This window comes from Meleagris gallopavo, chromosome 11 (assembly GCF_905368555.1).
Source record: "Meleagris gallopavo chromosome 11, MGAL_WU_HG_1.1, whole genome shotgun sequence".
Classification (NCBI taxonomy): Eukaryota; Metazoa; Chordata; class Aves; order Galliformes; family Phasianidae; genus Meleagris; species Meleagris gallopavo.
Genome location: NC_139414.1, coordinates 3,027,339 through 3,041,553, shown reverse-complemented (window position 1 = coordinate 3,041,553; position 14,215 = coordinate 3,027,339). Strand labels below are relative to the sequence as shown.

Below are 14,215 nucleotides of genomic sequence, written 5' to 3'. Positions count from 1 at the left end.
AAACCCAGATAACCACAGGTCATTGGTGGTACTGGCATTGCCAGTGCTGACCTTCATATATTTTTCAGTACACATTGTTTAAACAGTGCCATTTGTGCTAAGATGATTGTTACTCAAAATCACTGTCTTTTGGCTGAGTCACAGGGAAGTGCCAGCCCAGTGACTGACAACAGCTGCTCAGATGAGCTGTCTCAGAGGGAAACAGCCATCTAAGTGAAGTGATGGGGGGAAGGAACGAGGGGAGCTTAGCTTCAGGCAACAAAAATGTTACCTCTTCTTATGCTGAGAAGAAAGGCAAGGCCCTCTTTATTTCTTTGCCTCATTTTATCTCTGATTCCCAAACATCTTTTGCAATAGGTAAAAGCCTTCTGTTCATCTTGCGTGTTTCACTCTTGGACCGATTCCTTCACACCATTGGCAGAACTTGATATGGAGAAAATATTTTGACAGTTTAGGACTACTGGTAGAGGTAAGAAAGAATCTGGAAGGAAAACAATATTTCAGAGTATTTTCTATTGCCAGCGCATCAGAAAATAAAGGCATTTTTCCGGTGCCCACAGCTTCCAGATTCCGCAGAAGTCTTTTGGGTATCTTTTCACAGTGTTTATCCCCTTCAAAATCAACAAAACCCAACGTTGGCCTGTGTGAGTACCACGTGGAGCATGTCGGATGTCCTGTGAGGCTGTGAGTGCTGAGCTGCAGGAGGATGCTCAGTTTGAGGAAAAAAACGTGTGTGGCTGGGGCTGCTCCTGCCTGAGGAGTTAGCAGTGCCTGCACTGAGCCAGGAGTTCGCTCATCTGAACAACAAGGAGCTACAGGCAGCCAGCAGGCTGTTCAGGATGAACCCAAGCTTCATATGTATAGTACAGAGCGAAGAAACAGCTACGCCGCTGGGAACTGTAATAGTTCAGCTCCTCGCTGCATCTCACCAGGTGCAAAACAGGGCTTGGGCTTAATGAGTTATTTCTGATCCTCTCCACGTTCCCTCTCCCTGTAAAGAAAACACCAGAAGCTGTGTGGTGGCTTTGTCTATCTAGCAGCTGTCTCTGTTTTCTCTTTCCCTCCCCTCTCTCACTCCATCACAAACTCCATCCCCATCGCACCTATTTTGCCACAAGGTTTTCCAGCTCTGATTTCAGGCTTCCTTTCCCAGCCCTGACAGTTGTCCCTGCATCTGCCGTCTTCTTACTGTCCAGCAGGGGAAAAAAAAAGCCTTTCTCACTTGAATTGGATTCATAGGGTTCCAGCAGGGCTATAAGAAAACATGGTGGGGATACCAGGTGTATGAATGCTATCCGAAACAGCAGCTTCTTGGCAGCATGTATTGAGTTGAGCTGGGACTTTCCCTTTGTCAGAATGGAGTGGTGTCCATCCACACCCTGCCTGAGGCTGCAGGATGGTTGAAAGGGGGTGAAAAGCGATGCAGGGCTTCCACCTGCTGGAGACAGCTAGAGTGTGGGAGAGCCAGAGGGACACGGATGAGAGTGTCCCAATGCTACGATTGGGGTCCTGGGAAGCTGAGTGCTGGCCCTGCCCAGATGCCTATCAGCTTTGCACACCTACGTTCTCCACTGCCTTTTGACACTCTTTGCAGAAGACGAACAGGCACGCAGTGATTTCAACACAGGTAATCAGACCGCTGCTCACGGAGTGATGCTAAACCATTTCTGTCTTTGATTAGTCACAGCCCAGGGCGAACGATATTTAAAATAAGGGATCCTGCTACAAGAGAAGGTGCCCCACCTTTTGAGAAAGAAGGGCCAGTTGTATAACTTCAGACCCGTCTTCATTTCTTGGCTGGGAACTTCCTCCTTTCACCACACCTACATGACTGGCAGGAAAAGAGAGCAAACAGCTGTCAGACACAGCAAGTACATGCCAAAGAAACCGCAGGAGCCGTAAGATTTTCTACCTGTAGAAGTTCCATGCAGGAGCCCATATGCTGAGGCTGTGTGTCACGTTCTTCTGCCTTTTGTATGGGGTGAAAACAGGTAGGAAGTCAATCGTTTTGATTTTTTTGTTCAATATAACGCTTACTCTGCTTTGCAGAAGCATAAACTTATCTGCCCTCTGCATTATATGGTTACTGTGTAGGATTTTTAACTAGCATCTTAAAGCAAACTGTCTTGGCTTCATGAACTGAAGAGTTCCATGCATAAAGCCAGAAGTCATTTGTATGATCTCTTCTTCAGTTTGCAAACATTTCTCTTATATAAGCGCCATCCGTCGACACTCAAAACGTCATCTGAAATCTTCAGAGAAGAATGATTTCTTTTCAGCGGCGCATTACATGACAGCCACAAAGGATGAATTAGCATTTATGAATGCTAAACTTCACTTGGTATCCTCGTGGCCCCATCAAGAACCAACCTGTTTAATAATCAACAAATGTGCTGCCTTCTGTTAGCGCACACATGGGAGCACGTCGCTTGCTTTGTGAAGCTGCAGCTCCATGCTTTGCAGGGAAAACAAACAGGATTTAGGACAACCTAAAGTGTTCTCAGAAAGGCAGATATTTCATCAGGTTCCCTGGGGCAGTCTTGCAGGTCTCGTTTTGCTTATTGTGATGAATACATAGTAGAGATACTAAAGGCCGTTTTGAGAGGTGGAGGCAGACCCTTCGTGTGGAAAGCATGGAAATACTCAGTAATGCTGCTAAGATTTGCTATGTGGCAGTGCTCAAAGCTGACCACTTTAGTGCTGATGCATAAGGGTCTCTTGAAACAAAAGGCACATCCCAGGCAAGGTAGTGGTGCTTTGGAAGTCAGGGATGCTGCAGGCTGCCATGGGAGCAGCAGCACGCTGGTTGGAGGTCTGCAGAACCTGCTAAGCAGAGAGCAGTCTCTCAGTGGGCTCTGTGAGGCAGTGTGGTCTCCCAAAGCTCACAGTTAGGACAGCCACAGATCTGACAGAAGCGGCACAGATGAAATGATGATGAGGAGAAACCTTTTGGACCTTTGCTTTGCAAGAGGCCAAACTGGCGGAGTTAAAAAATGGAGATGCCATTCTTTCTGTGCAGAAAGAATGACCTTCCTGTCCATAGGATGAGCACCAGGACAAAAGAAAGGGAAAGTCTCCAAGCGCCATCTCCAAGGAAGGAATGAGAGAGCCCAGGAGGACGCAAGCCTTACGTGGCACTGACTGCGGTGACTGCTGCAGGGTCTGCCCAGCACCATTCTCATGGCCACAGCGCTCCCACCTGCTCCTGGTCTCCAAAAGCCAGCTGTGCTGAAGTTGCCCCTCCTGCTGCAGGCACACCTGAGGGGCTGATCTCATGCTCAAGGCAGAAGATGTCCAGCTCCAACACAGGAATATCAAAGCAGATCACTTTGGCTTCTGCTGAAGCACTGAGGCATGAGAGCAGCTTGCCTAGCAAAGCAGTGTTTGCCATCCTGTGCTTATCAGCAGGAGGAGTGAATGCAGGATCCCCAGCTGCCCTCATGTGTCAGCTCCTGTGACACACAGCCATGCAGCAGGGAGAAGCTGGCAGGCTTTCCCCCTCTATCAGCACTCATCTGACCTTGTTAATGAAAACAGAACAAATTTAACAGACTTGGTGCAGATATAACGATGCTTTTTAAACGCTTCCTGTTTTAGGGATTAGCAAATCCTGAGCAGCTCTTTAACAGCCCTTCCATGGCAGAAGGTTTGGGTTGCTCTGGTGCCAACCAAGTGCTCCCCAGGGCAAGTCACAGCACGGCTTAGAGATAAGAGACAAATGAAGCAATCGGAGCAGCCTTGCACCATGTAGAAATAATTCTGGTCCAGCATTTCTGCCTGCATTTCTATAGCCTCCGTGGCAGTACAGATGATGAACAATAATGCGTAACGATGCTGTACAGGAACTAAAACACATCCAGTTATTAATCTGGGTGTTTTTTTCTCTTACGCTGCAGTAGCACCTAAAGGAGAGTCGCCCAGTGTCACTGTGTACAAAACCATAGCTCTCCTCCGCTAGTTACTCTGAGATCTCCAGATGGAGAAGAACTCTTGCTGCTGCTGCCCTATGGAGAGCAAACGGACCGAGAAAGAAGCACCAAAGGTCACCTCGACTCGAGAAAGCAGGGCCCAGAGTGCCATGCTCCTGGGAGATGGGAGCTTTAGCAGGCAGAACACCCTCAGCTCAAAGCCACTGACTTCAACTGATGTTCACTGGCCCTGCTTGAGAGTTCATTCCCCACTGCTCCCATTCCGCTATTCGTATCTCACCGTAGGCTTTCCGTAGGAAGGACTTCTGTGGATCTCAGATGTTAAAATTTATTTCTGAATTTATAGTAGTAATTTAATACATCCAGTTGGAGTTAACCGCAACATCCTCTTAGCCTATTAACTTTTATTTCTGGAGCTCCTGGGGCTTCTGCAAAGTAATTAGCAGAACTATGGCAACTGAGCGGATTATTTTATGTGCTGGGCACACAGCATTTATATTACTCTCATGCTTCTGATTTCCATAGGAGGAAAAAGCATGAAAGTTTATTGTGGGAACTGCGAGAGATCCATCATTTAGAAATTAAAATGCACGGAATGCTGGACACCTGCTAGAGCACTGCTGCCTTAAAGCTGCAGGTTTCCCAAACCTCCAGCACAGCCCTTTTGAGCAGCAAAAATCCTTTAGCAACCGCAGGGGAACAATTAATGCAGCACAGGGTGTGGGTGCAAGAGAGATGCTTTCTCCCACAAGGTTCTTCAGTAAAAACAAGGAGACTGTGGGCCAGAAAAAGGCTACAGAACCTGGGAGGGCCTCGGTGTAAGCAGTCTGCCTGGAGACTGTTATTCCTTTTCCTAGCAGTGCCCTGCTGGAGCTTGCATGGGGCTGTGAAGGCCCAGCTGGTGGTCTGCTGGAAAAGCAGAGAACAAAGACAGGCTTTCAAATGGCAGAGATTGTCGTGAACAGCAGCACTTACTGAAAATTCGGGAACTCTCCAGCTGTGTATAAAGCGTTATCAGTACCGTGTCTCATTCAGACAAAGGGTGTCCCATTTCTCAGTCTGAAATAGCAGGCTCTATCTGCAAATACAAATGAAGCACTGAGCTGTCCCTCACAACAGCGAGATCCCACTCAGCTTGCCAGCTCCAGACAAAATACAGAGAGATCTCTTCACCCTAGAGCTCGTCCAGGGCATCTGGGTGTGCTGTCCAACCTACGCAGCCATCACCCTCGCTGTCATTCTGTAATACCTTCCTCACCCTTCTGAGGTTTCTGGAGAGCCCATGCCACCTCCCAGCTGCTAGTGGAGGGTAAACAGGGTACAGGGCTGTGCTGGTGAACTCGCTGCCTTTGTTCCAACACAGCAAAAAAAAACTTAGATACAAAGCAGCTCCAGCCAGCGACACGACGGCATGGGAAGGAGCAGCTCAGGCAGCTCCCAGCACACGTTCTGTGCCTGGGCAGAGCTGGCAGGTAGAAAAGGCCAAGAGAGATGCTTGGCTGCTAACCTGAGGAATGCCACGCTGTGCTCGTTTCAGATCCCAAGGAGACATGTCCTGCTTTCACCGTGCTCAGCTTCAGCAGCGCCTTGAGAGGGACCGACCTGGAAGTAAAGCTGATGCTGTACACCAGACAGAACGAAGACTGCGCCGAAGAGCTCAATTCAACAGCCTCCAAGTATCTAGATCTGACCAAGAAAACCACCTTCATTATCCACGGGTACCGGCCCACAGGCTCTGCCCCGCTCTGGATCACTGACCTGGTGCATCTCCTGCTTTCTGTAGAGGACATGAACGTCATCGTTGTAGACTGGAACCGGGGGGCAACTACGATCATCTACAGCAATGCTTCCAGAAATGGCAAGAAAGTTGCTGAGATTCTGAAGAAATTTATGGATGAAATGTTGGTGAGTGGAAAGTTCACACTATGATACAGTTATTAATGCACAATACGTAAAGGGCACAAAGGAAGTGCTTAAAAACAGCAGCATGTCTAGGAAAAGAAACTCCCAAAAGGGAACACATTCATTGTTTGGAAATGTAGCTACGCTGCAGTGCCAAACTCTGTACCTGGATGTGGCAGGATGGCATTTTGCTGTGACACCCAGTTCACCTTGTATTTCTGGATATTTGTTTTCCCATCCACTGAAACTCTGTTTCCACCTTCTGGATGTCCAAAGTCAGCTTACAGTGACACTGGGTCCCTGCATCTTTGTGTCTGCTAATGCCTTGCGTGGGGCACATATTCCTGCCCAACCTGTACTCACTGCCCCAGAGAAATACAACCTCTGCCTGAGCTGTTGCATTCACAGCTCTCGGATATGGGCCTCAAATATGAGTGCTGGATATACTGGGGACTATTAAAAGGGAAAATCATAAAATCACAGAACATCCCCAGTTGGATGTAACCCATAGGATCATTGAGTTCAACTCTTATATTTATATGGGGTGGAACGCACCACTGGAAAACACAGAAAAAGCAGAGAGATGTGTTTACACTCCTCCTCCTGACTTTTTTTGTGCCTTCTTAGCATGCCTAACACCCGTGGTTATATTTTTAAATGCCAGATCAACGGCGCGTCGCTTGACTCCATTCACATGATAGGAGTAAGCCTGGGAGCACACATCTCCGGCCTTGTGGGACAGATGTTTGGTGGGCAGCTGGGAAGGATCACAGGTAACCTTCCTGCTGGCAGCCCTTTTGCTTCCAGGACTGCTGCTCACGGCAATCATTGTCAGCTGTGCATTGGGGTGATGACACACACGTGGTTTTGTGTTGCAGGCCTCGACCCAGCGGGCCCCCTGTACAGAGGAAAGCCACCCAGTGAGAGGTTGGACCCTACTGATGCACAGTTTGTTGATGTCATCCACTCGGACACCGATGGTAGGTGGGACATCTCCCCTTTACTACTGAAAGGAAATCTGCTGGGAGCGCAGGTTCGGGTTGGATATTAGGCTGGGGATGGTTCCAGTTGGATATTAGGGAAAATACATTCTCAGAAAGAGCGGTGAAGCACTGGCACAGGCTGCCCAGGGAGGTGGTGGGGTCACCGTCCCTGGGAGTGTGCAAGAAAAGTGAAGACGTGGCACTGAGGGACGTGGTCAGTGTGCGTGGTGGGGGTGGGTTGATGCTTGGACCTGATGATCTTAGTCTTTTTCGACCTTAATGATTCTGTGATTCATAGGGAAGCAGGAGCAGCAGTGGGCAGCTCTGCTAGGACGATCCATGCTGCTTTGGCACCCCGCAAGTATCCAGGGGGGTTGCTCAGAATGATGCTTCCTACCTCCATCCCACCTCTGTTGGGTTAAACCATCCCATACGGCAAATCCAGCACCTCCCTCAGCCCTCTCCTCTCCCAACCAGTGCACAGCACATCTCCAAACCCTCCCGCTGGGCCAGCAGCGTGACACGAGCCCTCTGTTCTGCTCCCTCTGCTCCCCCTTCTCACCTCACTGCTGCCTTTTGCCACTGCCAACAATTCAGACCTCAGCAGCACAGGAACACCCAATGTTTCAGAGCCCTCTTCCTTTCCTGCAGGCAAAAAAGGTAAATTTTGCACCGTCTCACGCACACAGACTTATTTTAGGCGTCTGATACCACTGCTAAAATGACCTCATTGGCCCACTGCACAAACAGGTGAATGACTTTAACATTCCCTGCACAAGCAGGCATCCTAGAGCTAAATAAGCATTATATTCCCCAGTTGGTTTCTTGTTTCCTTCCTCGCCATTCTACTATTCAATATTCCCTCCCTGGCTATCTTCCCTTCCCAGGACTGGGCTACGCAGACGCCCTCGGCCACATTGACTTCTACCCCAATGGTGGCACCGACCAGCCAGGCTGCCCTCTGACAGTATTTGCTGGTAATTCATTTTTGAATTGCACACACAAACACGCTGACAAAATGTTTCCAATCAGAGAACAGGAGAAGGCCAAAGAAACATCACCGCAGCTAGAAAATAGATGGGAAAGCCATAAGAGCAATCCCTTGCTGACACACTGATGTAATGGGCTCAGCTGGTGGGCACTGATGTCCGGGTCAGGGCTGGCACAAGCGTCCGTGGGATGGATTTTCCATGCAAAAAACCACTGAGTAAATTTATGTCCTCATTTTGTGGCTATGTTTAGAAAACACAGGAAGGGCTTTTTGTACCCCAGGCAATAGCAATGGTAAGAACCTGCTCAGAAAGCAGGTTTGAGATGAAGGCAATGTGGTCTGTTAGATGGATGCAGCCACAGACGGTGCTGTTTTCTTGCACCACGAAGATTGCTAATAAAATATTTCTTCTCTGTGTACGGTTAAGGATTGAAGTACTTTAAATGTGACCACCAGAGGTCTGTTTTCCTGTTCATGGCATCCCTGAAAAAGAGCTGCAATATCACAGCGTACCCATGTGAGTCATACAGGAGCTACAGGAGAGGGAAATGTACCAGCTGCGAAACCTTCCAACCCATGCCGTGCCCCATCCTAGGTAAGGATCAAGGGAGCACAAAGGGATTTTCTCATGCTTTGCACAGACACTTTGCATCATGATCTACAACAGAAATTCATACGGATGGGATCCAGGGTGGGAAAAGCCAAAACAAGAATTGAGATCTTTACACGATGGGCTACTTTGGAGTGATAGAATCACAAAATGGCTTGGGTTGGAAGGGACCTTAAAGACCATCTGGTTCCAGCCCCCTGCCCCACCAGCTCAGGCTGCTCAGAGCCCCGTCCAATCTGGCCGTGAGCACCCCAGAGATGGAGCACCCACAGCTTCTCTTTGCAGTTGAACAGAGATACGCCGCTTCTTAAATATTTGCACTGTTATTCCCAGCAATTTAATTGCTGATATACCTGCTCAGTAACCCTCTGTTTCATTCATTCGACTGTTGTCTACAGGCTATTACGCCCACGAGTGGAAAAGCCATTTAACACAGCAGAGCCACCCAGTGACAACCATGTATTTTGATACTGCGGACGAAGAGCCATTTTGCTGTGAGTGACAAAGATTTCTGAAATGATTTCTCTTTGTGCATCACCTCCTTCAGCAGAGATGGTGGGCACTGACGTGGAGACAGGGAGAGGAGAAGGAAAAAGCCTCTGGTTGTACCGTGATGTAACCCTATGGAGAGTGCTTCCTCTGGGGCTTCCCCACACGCGTCCACCCACACCTCACCCCACAGCTCTTAGCACTCATGACAGGGCTGGGATGCACAGCAGGGCAGGGTGTGACCACTCTCTCTCTTGCTCACAGTATACCACTACTTTGTGGACATCGTTACGTGGAACAAAGGCACCAGGAGAGGCACGCTCAGCGTGGTGTTAGCTGATGGCACTGGGAAGAAGGCAGAATCCAAAGTTAACCCGTAAGTCTCACCGACCTGATGATGTATTAGCAAACCACTCGGCACAAGTGGAGCTGGGAAGGAAGCGAGACCACCTCCTCCCATTTTTGCTGATCCTTGATACTGTACACGTGTTAGGTGACCTCTGCAGTCCCCTGGTGCGCACCAATGCAGCCCAGCCCTTTGCTCTGGGTGCTTCCCAGCTCCCCGAGTGCTGTCGTGAGCAGCAGGGCTGCCCTGGGCCTCCAGAAGAGCAGGGCAAATCCCAGCTCCCCACTTCCTTGCACCCAGCACAGCGAGGATCAACCCAGGCCTGAATTACATAACGCCCAAATCAATTCATTCTGCTTGGAGAGGCAAAAAAACAACCAGCATTCATCCAGACGTGCAGTTTCCCATTGATATGAACACCCTTCAGCCCAGAATCCTGCCCAACCAGTTTCCCCACATCTCTCTCACTGCATGTTCTCCCAGCCCTATATGCCCACATTGAAACAACCCACGTAGCTCCAGCTTGCACAACCCGTGGCAGCCCACGCATGGCCTATTTACTGCAGGCAGGTAAGAACACGTCCTGCCCATTACACCTCCCAGAGCCCCCAAACAAGGGCTGTGTGTGAGTGCTGCAGCTTGGAGGCACCTCCAAGTGCCGTGTTCCTAAAGGAACCTCACAGCTGCCAGGCACAGCGCTCACATGAGCAGCTCTGTGCTGGCCACCATCGCTCAGAGTGGCTGAACAGGTTCACACTGCAGATCTGAACGTGCAGCCACTTCTAAAAGCCAGAAACTGATCACAAATCCAGTCCTCCTCCCCCAGCACTGTGCATAATATTGCACTGACTGCATTAAAGCCACGCTGTTCCCCTGGGGACTCCCTGACACTTGTCTGCTTTATCTCTAGCGAAGCTGCAGCCTTCCAGCAGTACAACCACATCAGTTTGCTCGTTGGATTCAACCAGGATTTTGAGAACGTGAAAAGGATTTCTGTGACGTTTTCCACAGGATCCGTCATTGGCCCCAAATTCAAACTCAGGATTCTCCAAATGAGGTTCCGGTCACTCACAAACCCAGAAAGGTAAGTGCTGCACAAACTGCCTCACTGCAGGCTGGGCAGAAGTAGAGAAATCTCCCACATCCCAAGGCTGGCAAGTTTGTCAAGAGGAATTACATTACGTTCAATAATTCTTGTATACACATCTTGGGAACAAATCCGCGACCGTCCGCCTGACCACAGAGGTTATCTTATTGTGTTGAAAACGCAATTTGTGGTCCGATGTTTTAACCTCCGGTCAGAATCATGACATCATGACCTGTGTGTGGCTGCACAGAAGCTGCCCAGGCCTGAACTCAGTGCTGAAATCGAACAGAACTCCCAGGGAAATACAGCCACATTTTACACCATAGGAAATGTCTGTATCCAGTTAGGGAGATCCATTCCCTCATGGAATCCTGGTGACTGAGAGCTGCAAAGCAGTGACTGCTGACCACAGCACACGCTGATGGGACTTCTACAGAGGCTTCGGTCATCCTTATCACCTCCACGTGCTCTGTAGCCATACCCTCGTACTGAAAAGACCCCTCAGATCCCCAAGTCCTACCCCAGCCCACCCCACCACGCCCACATCCCTCAGTGCCACGTCCCCACAGCTCCCAACACCTCCAGGGATGGCGATTCCCCGCCTCCCCGTGCAGCCGCGCAGCGCCTCGTGCTTTATCGCAGGCCGCCGCTGTGCCGGTACGACGTGGTGCTGACAGAGAACGCGGAGCTCAGCTTCAGACCCATCCCGTGCGGCGAGCGGCGGGGAGGAGCAGCACCAGCGGCGGCAGCGGGCGGCTGAGAGCTGTCGCGTCCCGCGGGTACCACACGGTGGCGCTGCGCTCAATACAGACGTACAACCCGAGCCCGAGCGCTGTCGGCACACTCCCCCCCAAGGCGGCCGCGCTGGGCATGCGCGGCGCTCCGGGTCGATCGCGGTGCCGCGATGTGGCGGCGGCCGGCCGGGCTGCTGTTGGTGTTCGCGGGCTCCACGGCCGCGCTGTGGCTGCTGTCGGCTCGGCTGGGCGCCGGGCAGACGGGCAGGTGGGTACGGGAAGGCGGGCGGGCGGGCGGAGCGGTCGGAGCCGCGACGCGATTCCCGCCGTGCGTCCCGTTAGGCCGCTGCGCTTCCCTTCGGACCTGGAGGAGCTGCGGGAGCTGAGCGAGGCGCTGCGGGACTACGAGCGGCGGCATCGCGGGGCGGCCGTGCTTCTGTTCTGCGCCGCCTACCTCTACAAGCAGAGCTTCGCCATCCCCGGCTCCAGCCTGCTGGTACGGCGCCGTGGGGCCGCGCTGCGGGGCCGCGCTCCGTGCTGCGGGGCCGCGCCCGGCTATCGGCACGCCGTTTCCCCGCAGAACGTTCTGGCCGGAGCGCTGTTCGGGCCGTGGGTCGGGCTGCTGCTCTGCTCTGCGCTGACGTCCCTGGGAGCCACCTGCTGCTATCTGCTGTCCGGAGCCTTCGGGAAGCGTTTGGTGGTGCGCTGCTTTCCGGATAAAGTGGCGCTGCTGCAGAGAAAGGTAACGGCCGCCGGGCCGGCTTTGGGCCGGTTCGGATCTCGTTCTCGCCGCTCGTGCGCCCCGCCGCTGGGCTCCAGGCGTACGGTAGTCAGCGGTTCTGGACCGGTTGTGTTGTGGGCTGTTGGGGAAGTACATCGCCGCAGCCCTGGAGGCGCTCGGGGCCGGGCTGGACGGGCTGCGGGCAGCCTGAGCTGATGGGAGAACCCAGCCCGCAGCAGGGATGGGACCGGGTGAGCTTCAGGTCCCTGCCGAGCCGTTCTGGGGCCGGGGCCATTCCGCTCGTACTGCTAAAAGGGAGCTTTTCTCTTCCAGGTCGAAGAGAACAGGAGCTGCTTGTTTTTTTTCCTGTTGTTCCTGAGGCTGTTCCCCATGACACCAAACTGGTTTCTGAATCTCTCGGCTCCCATCCTGAACATCCCCATCTCCCAGTTCTTCTTCTCCGTCCTCATCGGTGAGACCTGGCGATGCTGGCAGAGGGGATGTGGTGGCACTGCCTCCTCAGCACCGAGCCCTGGGCTGGGGAAGGCAGAGCAGCAGGGCTGAGCTGGAACTGCCCCGGTTAGCTGCTCACATTCACAGAATCACAGAATGGCCAGGGTTGGAAGGGGCCTCAAGGATCGTGAATCTCCAACCCCCTGCCACATGCAGGGCCACCAACCTCCACATTTAATACCGGACCAGGCTGCCCAGGGCCCCATCCAACCTGGCCTTGAACACCTCTAGAGATGAGGCATCCACAGCCTCTCTGGGCAGCTGTTCCAGCACCTCACCACTCTCTCTGTAAAGATTTACACTGCTCCTCTTGTAAATGTGGGTGCAGCAGCAGCACAGCAAAGTTTTGTGTCACGCCCTTGTCTTTCTGTCACAAACACATATCTGACCTTGGGCAAGGATGTATTTGGGCTAATTTGGCATTCTTTCATGGAGGCAAAGGGGATGCTAACTCTCTTTTCTTTTTGCTCTGATTTTTCCAGGTCTTACACCCTACAACTTCATCTGTGTACAGACAGGAGCCATTCTATCACAAATCAACTCTCTGGATGCCATTTTCTCTTGGGACACACTGCTCAAGCTGCTTCTAATGGCTATGGCAGCATTGATACCAGGGACTCTGATCAAGAAATACAGCAAGAAGCACTTAAAGCTGGATGAAGATGAGCACGCTCCATTACTCAATGGCAAAAAGAGCATGTGATGGCTCAGATGGCCCTTGTGCTGGGGGGACTGCCTCACAAAAGCTGCGGGTCTCTGTTCCTGTGGGTTATATTCTGCATGCTCTGTGTCCTTGTGGACCATGGATAATTGCAGCTTTTATTCTTCTCCTCATCTAAGAGGAGGTGCAACGTTCTCCTTTTTAATTAATGTTTTATCGTGCATGGATCTGCACTGAAAATAGAAGGAAACTTGGTGAACACTGGAGGTAAATTGCCTGTGTCCTTTAAGTCAACCTGCAAATCTCTGCTGTGCTGGCAGGCGTTGCCGGCCTATTGCAAATGGCAGAGAAAGGCAGGAGTAGTGGCAGCCCTGGAGAAAGGTGAGTTGTCCCTCCTGGCCAAGCACCACACTCCTGTGGTCTCCCTACCAGCCCGAGCCCAGGCTTCTCTGGAAGCCTGTACTTCTCCCCAAGTCCAGCTCCAGTGTTGGTGCAGCAGTACTCCAGGAGGAGGGGAAGCCTGGGCTGGTCCCAGCACCATGACTGCCATAGCAACCAGCAGCTGCCTGCTCACAGTGAGGCAGCACTGCACTCAGCTGTGCCAGCAGAAGCCTTGGCTTTTCTTCACTGCCTTTCTAAAAGCAGTGTTTCTTAGCTCTCAGGCTGTGTTCCTCCCCCAGCCCTCTCCCCACCCATACCTACTTGTATTTTTAGCATAAAATGAAAAACAATCCTACTTCTGCGCTGTTAGGTGCAGAGATACAAATAGCAAGTTGAAAGACTAAGAAAAGTAATGTTTCAGGGTCATTAGTTTGTCCCTGTACCTTCCACAGGAGAGCTTTCCCAGATTCAGAAGACACTTTTGCCTGCCACTGTGCTGTAATGCACATCCTGCAGAGAAAACATCCAAGTTTTGAGGACAACCAGGAGGTGTCTCTGCGCATCAGGTCTGACAGGGAGCTGCTCCTTCCCACCACAGCAGCCAGAGCTGGAAACGACCAGGCCAGCAAAGGGCAAAGTTCTCAGGATTCAACTACGCAGCTCACAGCAAAGCAGCTTGCACAAGTAAAGGTCACTGCCCAGGGACGGCGATGTGCTTAAAGTCTACTTGTGTACCATCACATCTGGTATTCAGAGCTCCAAGTAGTTCCAGCTTGGCTGGGGTTAGAGACAGGCAACTGAAAAACAAACTGCTCGCCCACATCTCATTAGTTATTGAAAGACTTTGTCCCAAAGCATACCACAAACC

The 14,215-nt window shown here is 51.5% G+C and overlaps 2 protein-coding genes across 5 annotated transcripts; both read left to right on the top strand.

Annotated features, from left to right (window-relative positions):
• The first annotated feature begins 69 nt into the window (after nt 1-69).
• LIPH (lipase H) lies at nt 70-11,160 on the top strand. 2 transcript variants are annotated; one of them, XM_085233169.1, is made up of 11 exons: nt 70-469; nt 602-1,991; nt 5,467-5,834; nt 6,496-6,604; nt 6,710-6,811; nt 7,702-7,791; nt 8,233-8,400; nt 8,814-8,909; nt 9,169-9,280; nt 10,161-10,334; nt 10,980-11,160. In XM_085233169.1, exons 2-11 carry the CDS (start codon nt 1,940-1,942, stop codon nt 11,095-11,097), a joined length of 1,389 nt encoding a protein of 462 aa, XP_085089295.1. In that variant the 5' UTR covers nt 70-469; nt 602-1,939; the 3' UTR covers nt 11,098-11,160. The 2 variants fall into 2 exon arrangements, with proteins under 2 accessions (XP_085089295.1, XP_085089294.1); XM_085233168.1 differs by having other exon boundaries at nt 561-1,991.
• Nucleotides 11,158-13,232, top strand: TMEM41A (transmembrane protein 41A). 3 transcript variants are annotated; one of them, XM_085233171.1, is made up of 5 exons: nt 11,172-11,339; nt 11,414-11,567; nt 11,652-11,813; nt 12,126-12,264; nt 12,788-13,232. In XM_085233171.1, exons 1-5 carry the CDS (start codon nt 11,242-11,244, stop codon nt 13,006-13,008), a joined length of 774 nt encoding a protein of 257 aa, XP_085089297.1. In that variant the 5' UTR covers nt 11,172-11,241; the 3' UTR covers nt 13,009-13,232. The 3 variants fall into 3 exon arrangements, with proteins under 3 accessions (XP_085089298.1, XP_085089296.1, XP_085089297.1); XM_085233172.1 differs by lacking the exon at nt 12,126-12,264 and having other exon boundaries at nt 11,158-11,339; XM_085233170.1 differs by having other exon boundaries at nt 11,166-11,339; nt 11,414-11,813.
• Nucleotides 13,233-14,215: the final 983 nt, after the last annotated feature.

Bases quoted from the DNA above. Each gene is read 5' to 3' on its own strand.
- LIPH (XM_085233169.1), top strand. From the start codon at position 1,940: ATGCTGAGGCTGTGTGTCACGTTCTTCTGCCTTTTGTATGGGGTGAAA. The intron at 8,910-9,168 runs GTGAGTGACAAA...TCTTGCTCACAG, and splicing joins GGACGAAGAGCCATTTTGCT to TATACCACTACTTTGTGGAC. The intron at 10,335-10,979 runs GTAAGTGCTGCA...GCTTTATCGCAG, and splicing joins TCACTCACAAACCCAGAAAG to GCCGCCGCTGTGCCGGTACG.
- TMEM41A (XM_085233170.1), top strand. From the start codon at position 11,242: ATGTGGCGGCGGCCGGCCGGGCTGCTGTTGGTGTTCGCGGGCTCCACG. The intron at 11,340-11,413 runs GTGGGTACGGGA...GCGTCCCGTTAG, and splicing joins GGCGCCGGGCAGACGGGCAG to GCCGCTGCGCTTCCCTTCGG. The intron at 11,814-12,125 runs GTAACGGCCGCC...TTTCTCTTCCAG, and splicing joins TGGCGCTGCTGCAGAGAAAG to GTCGAAGAGAACAGGAGCTG.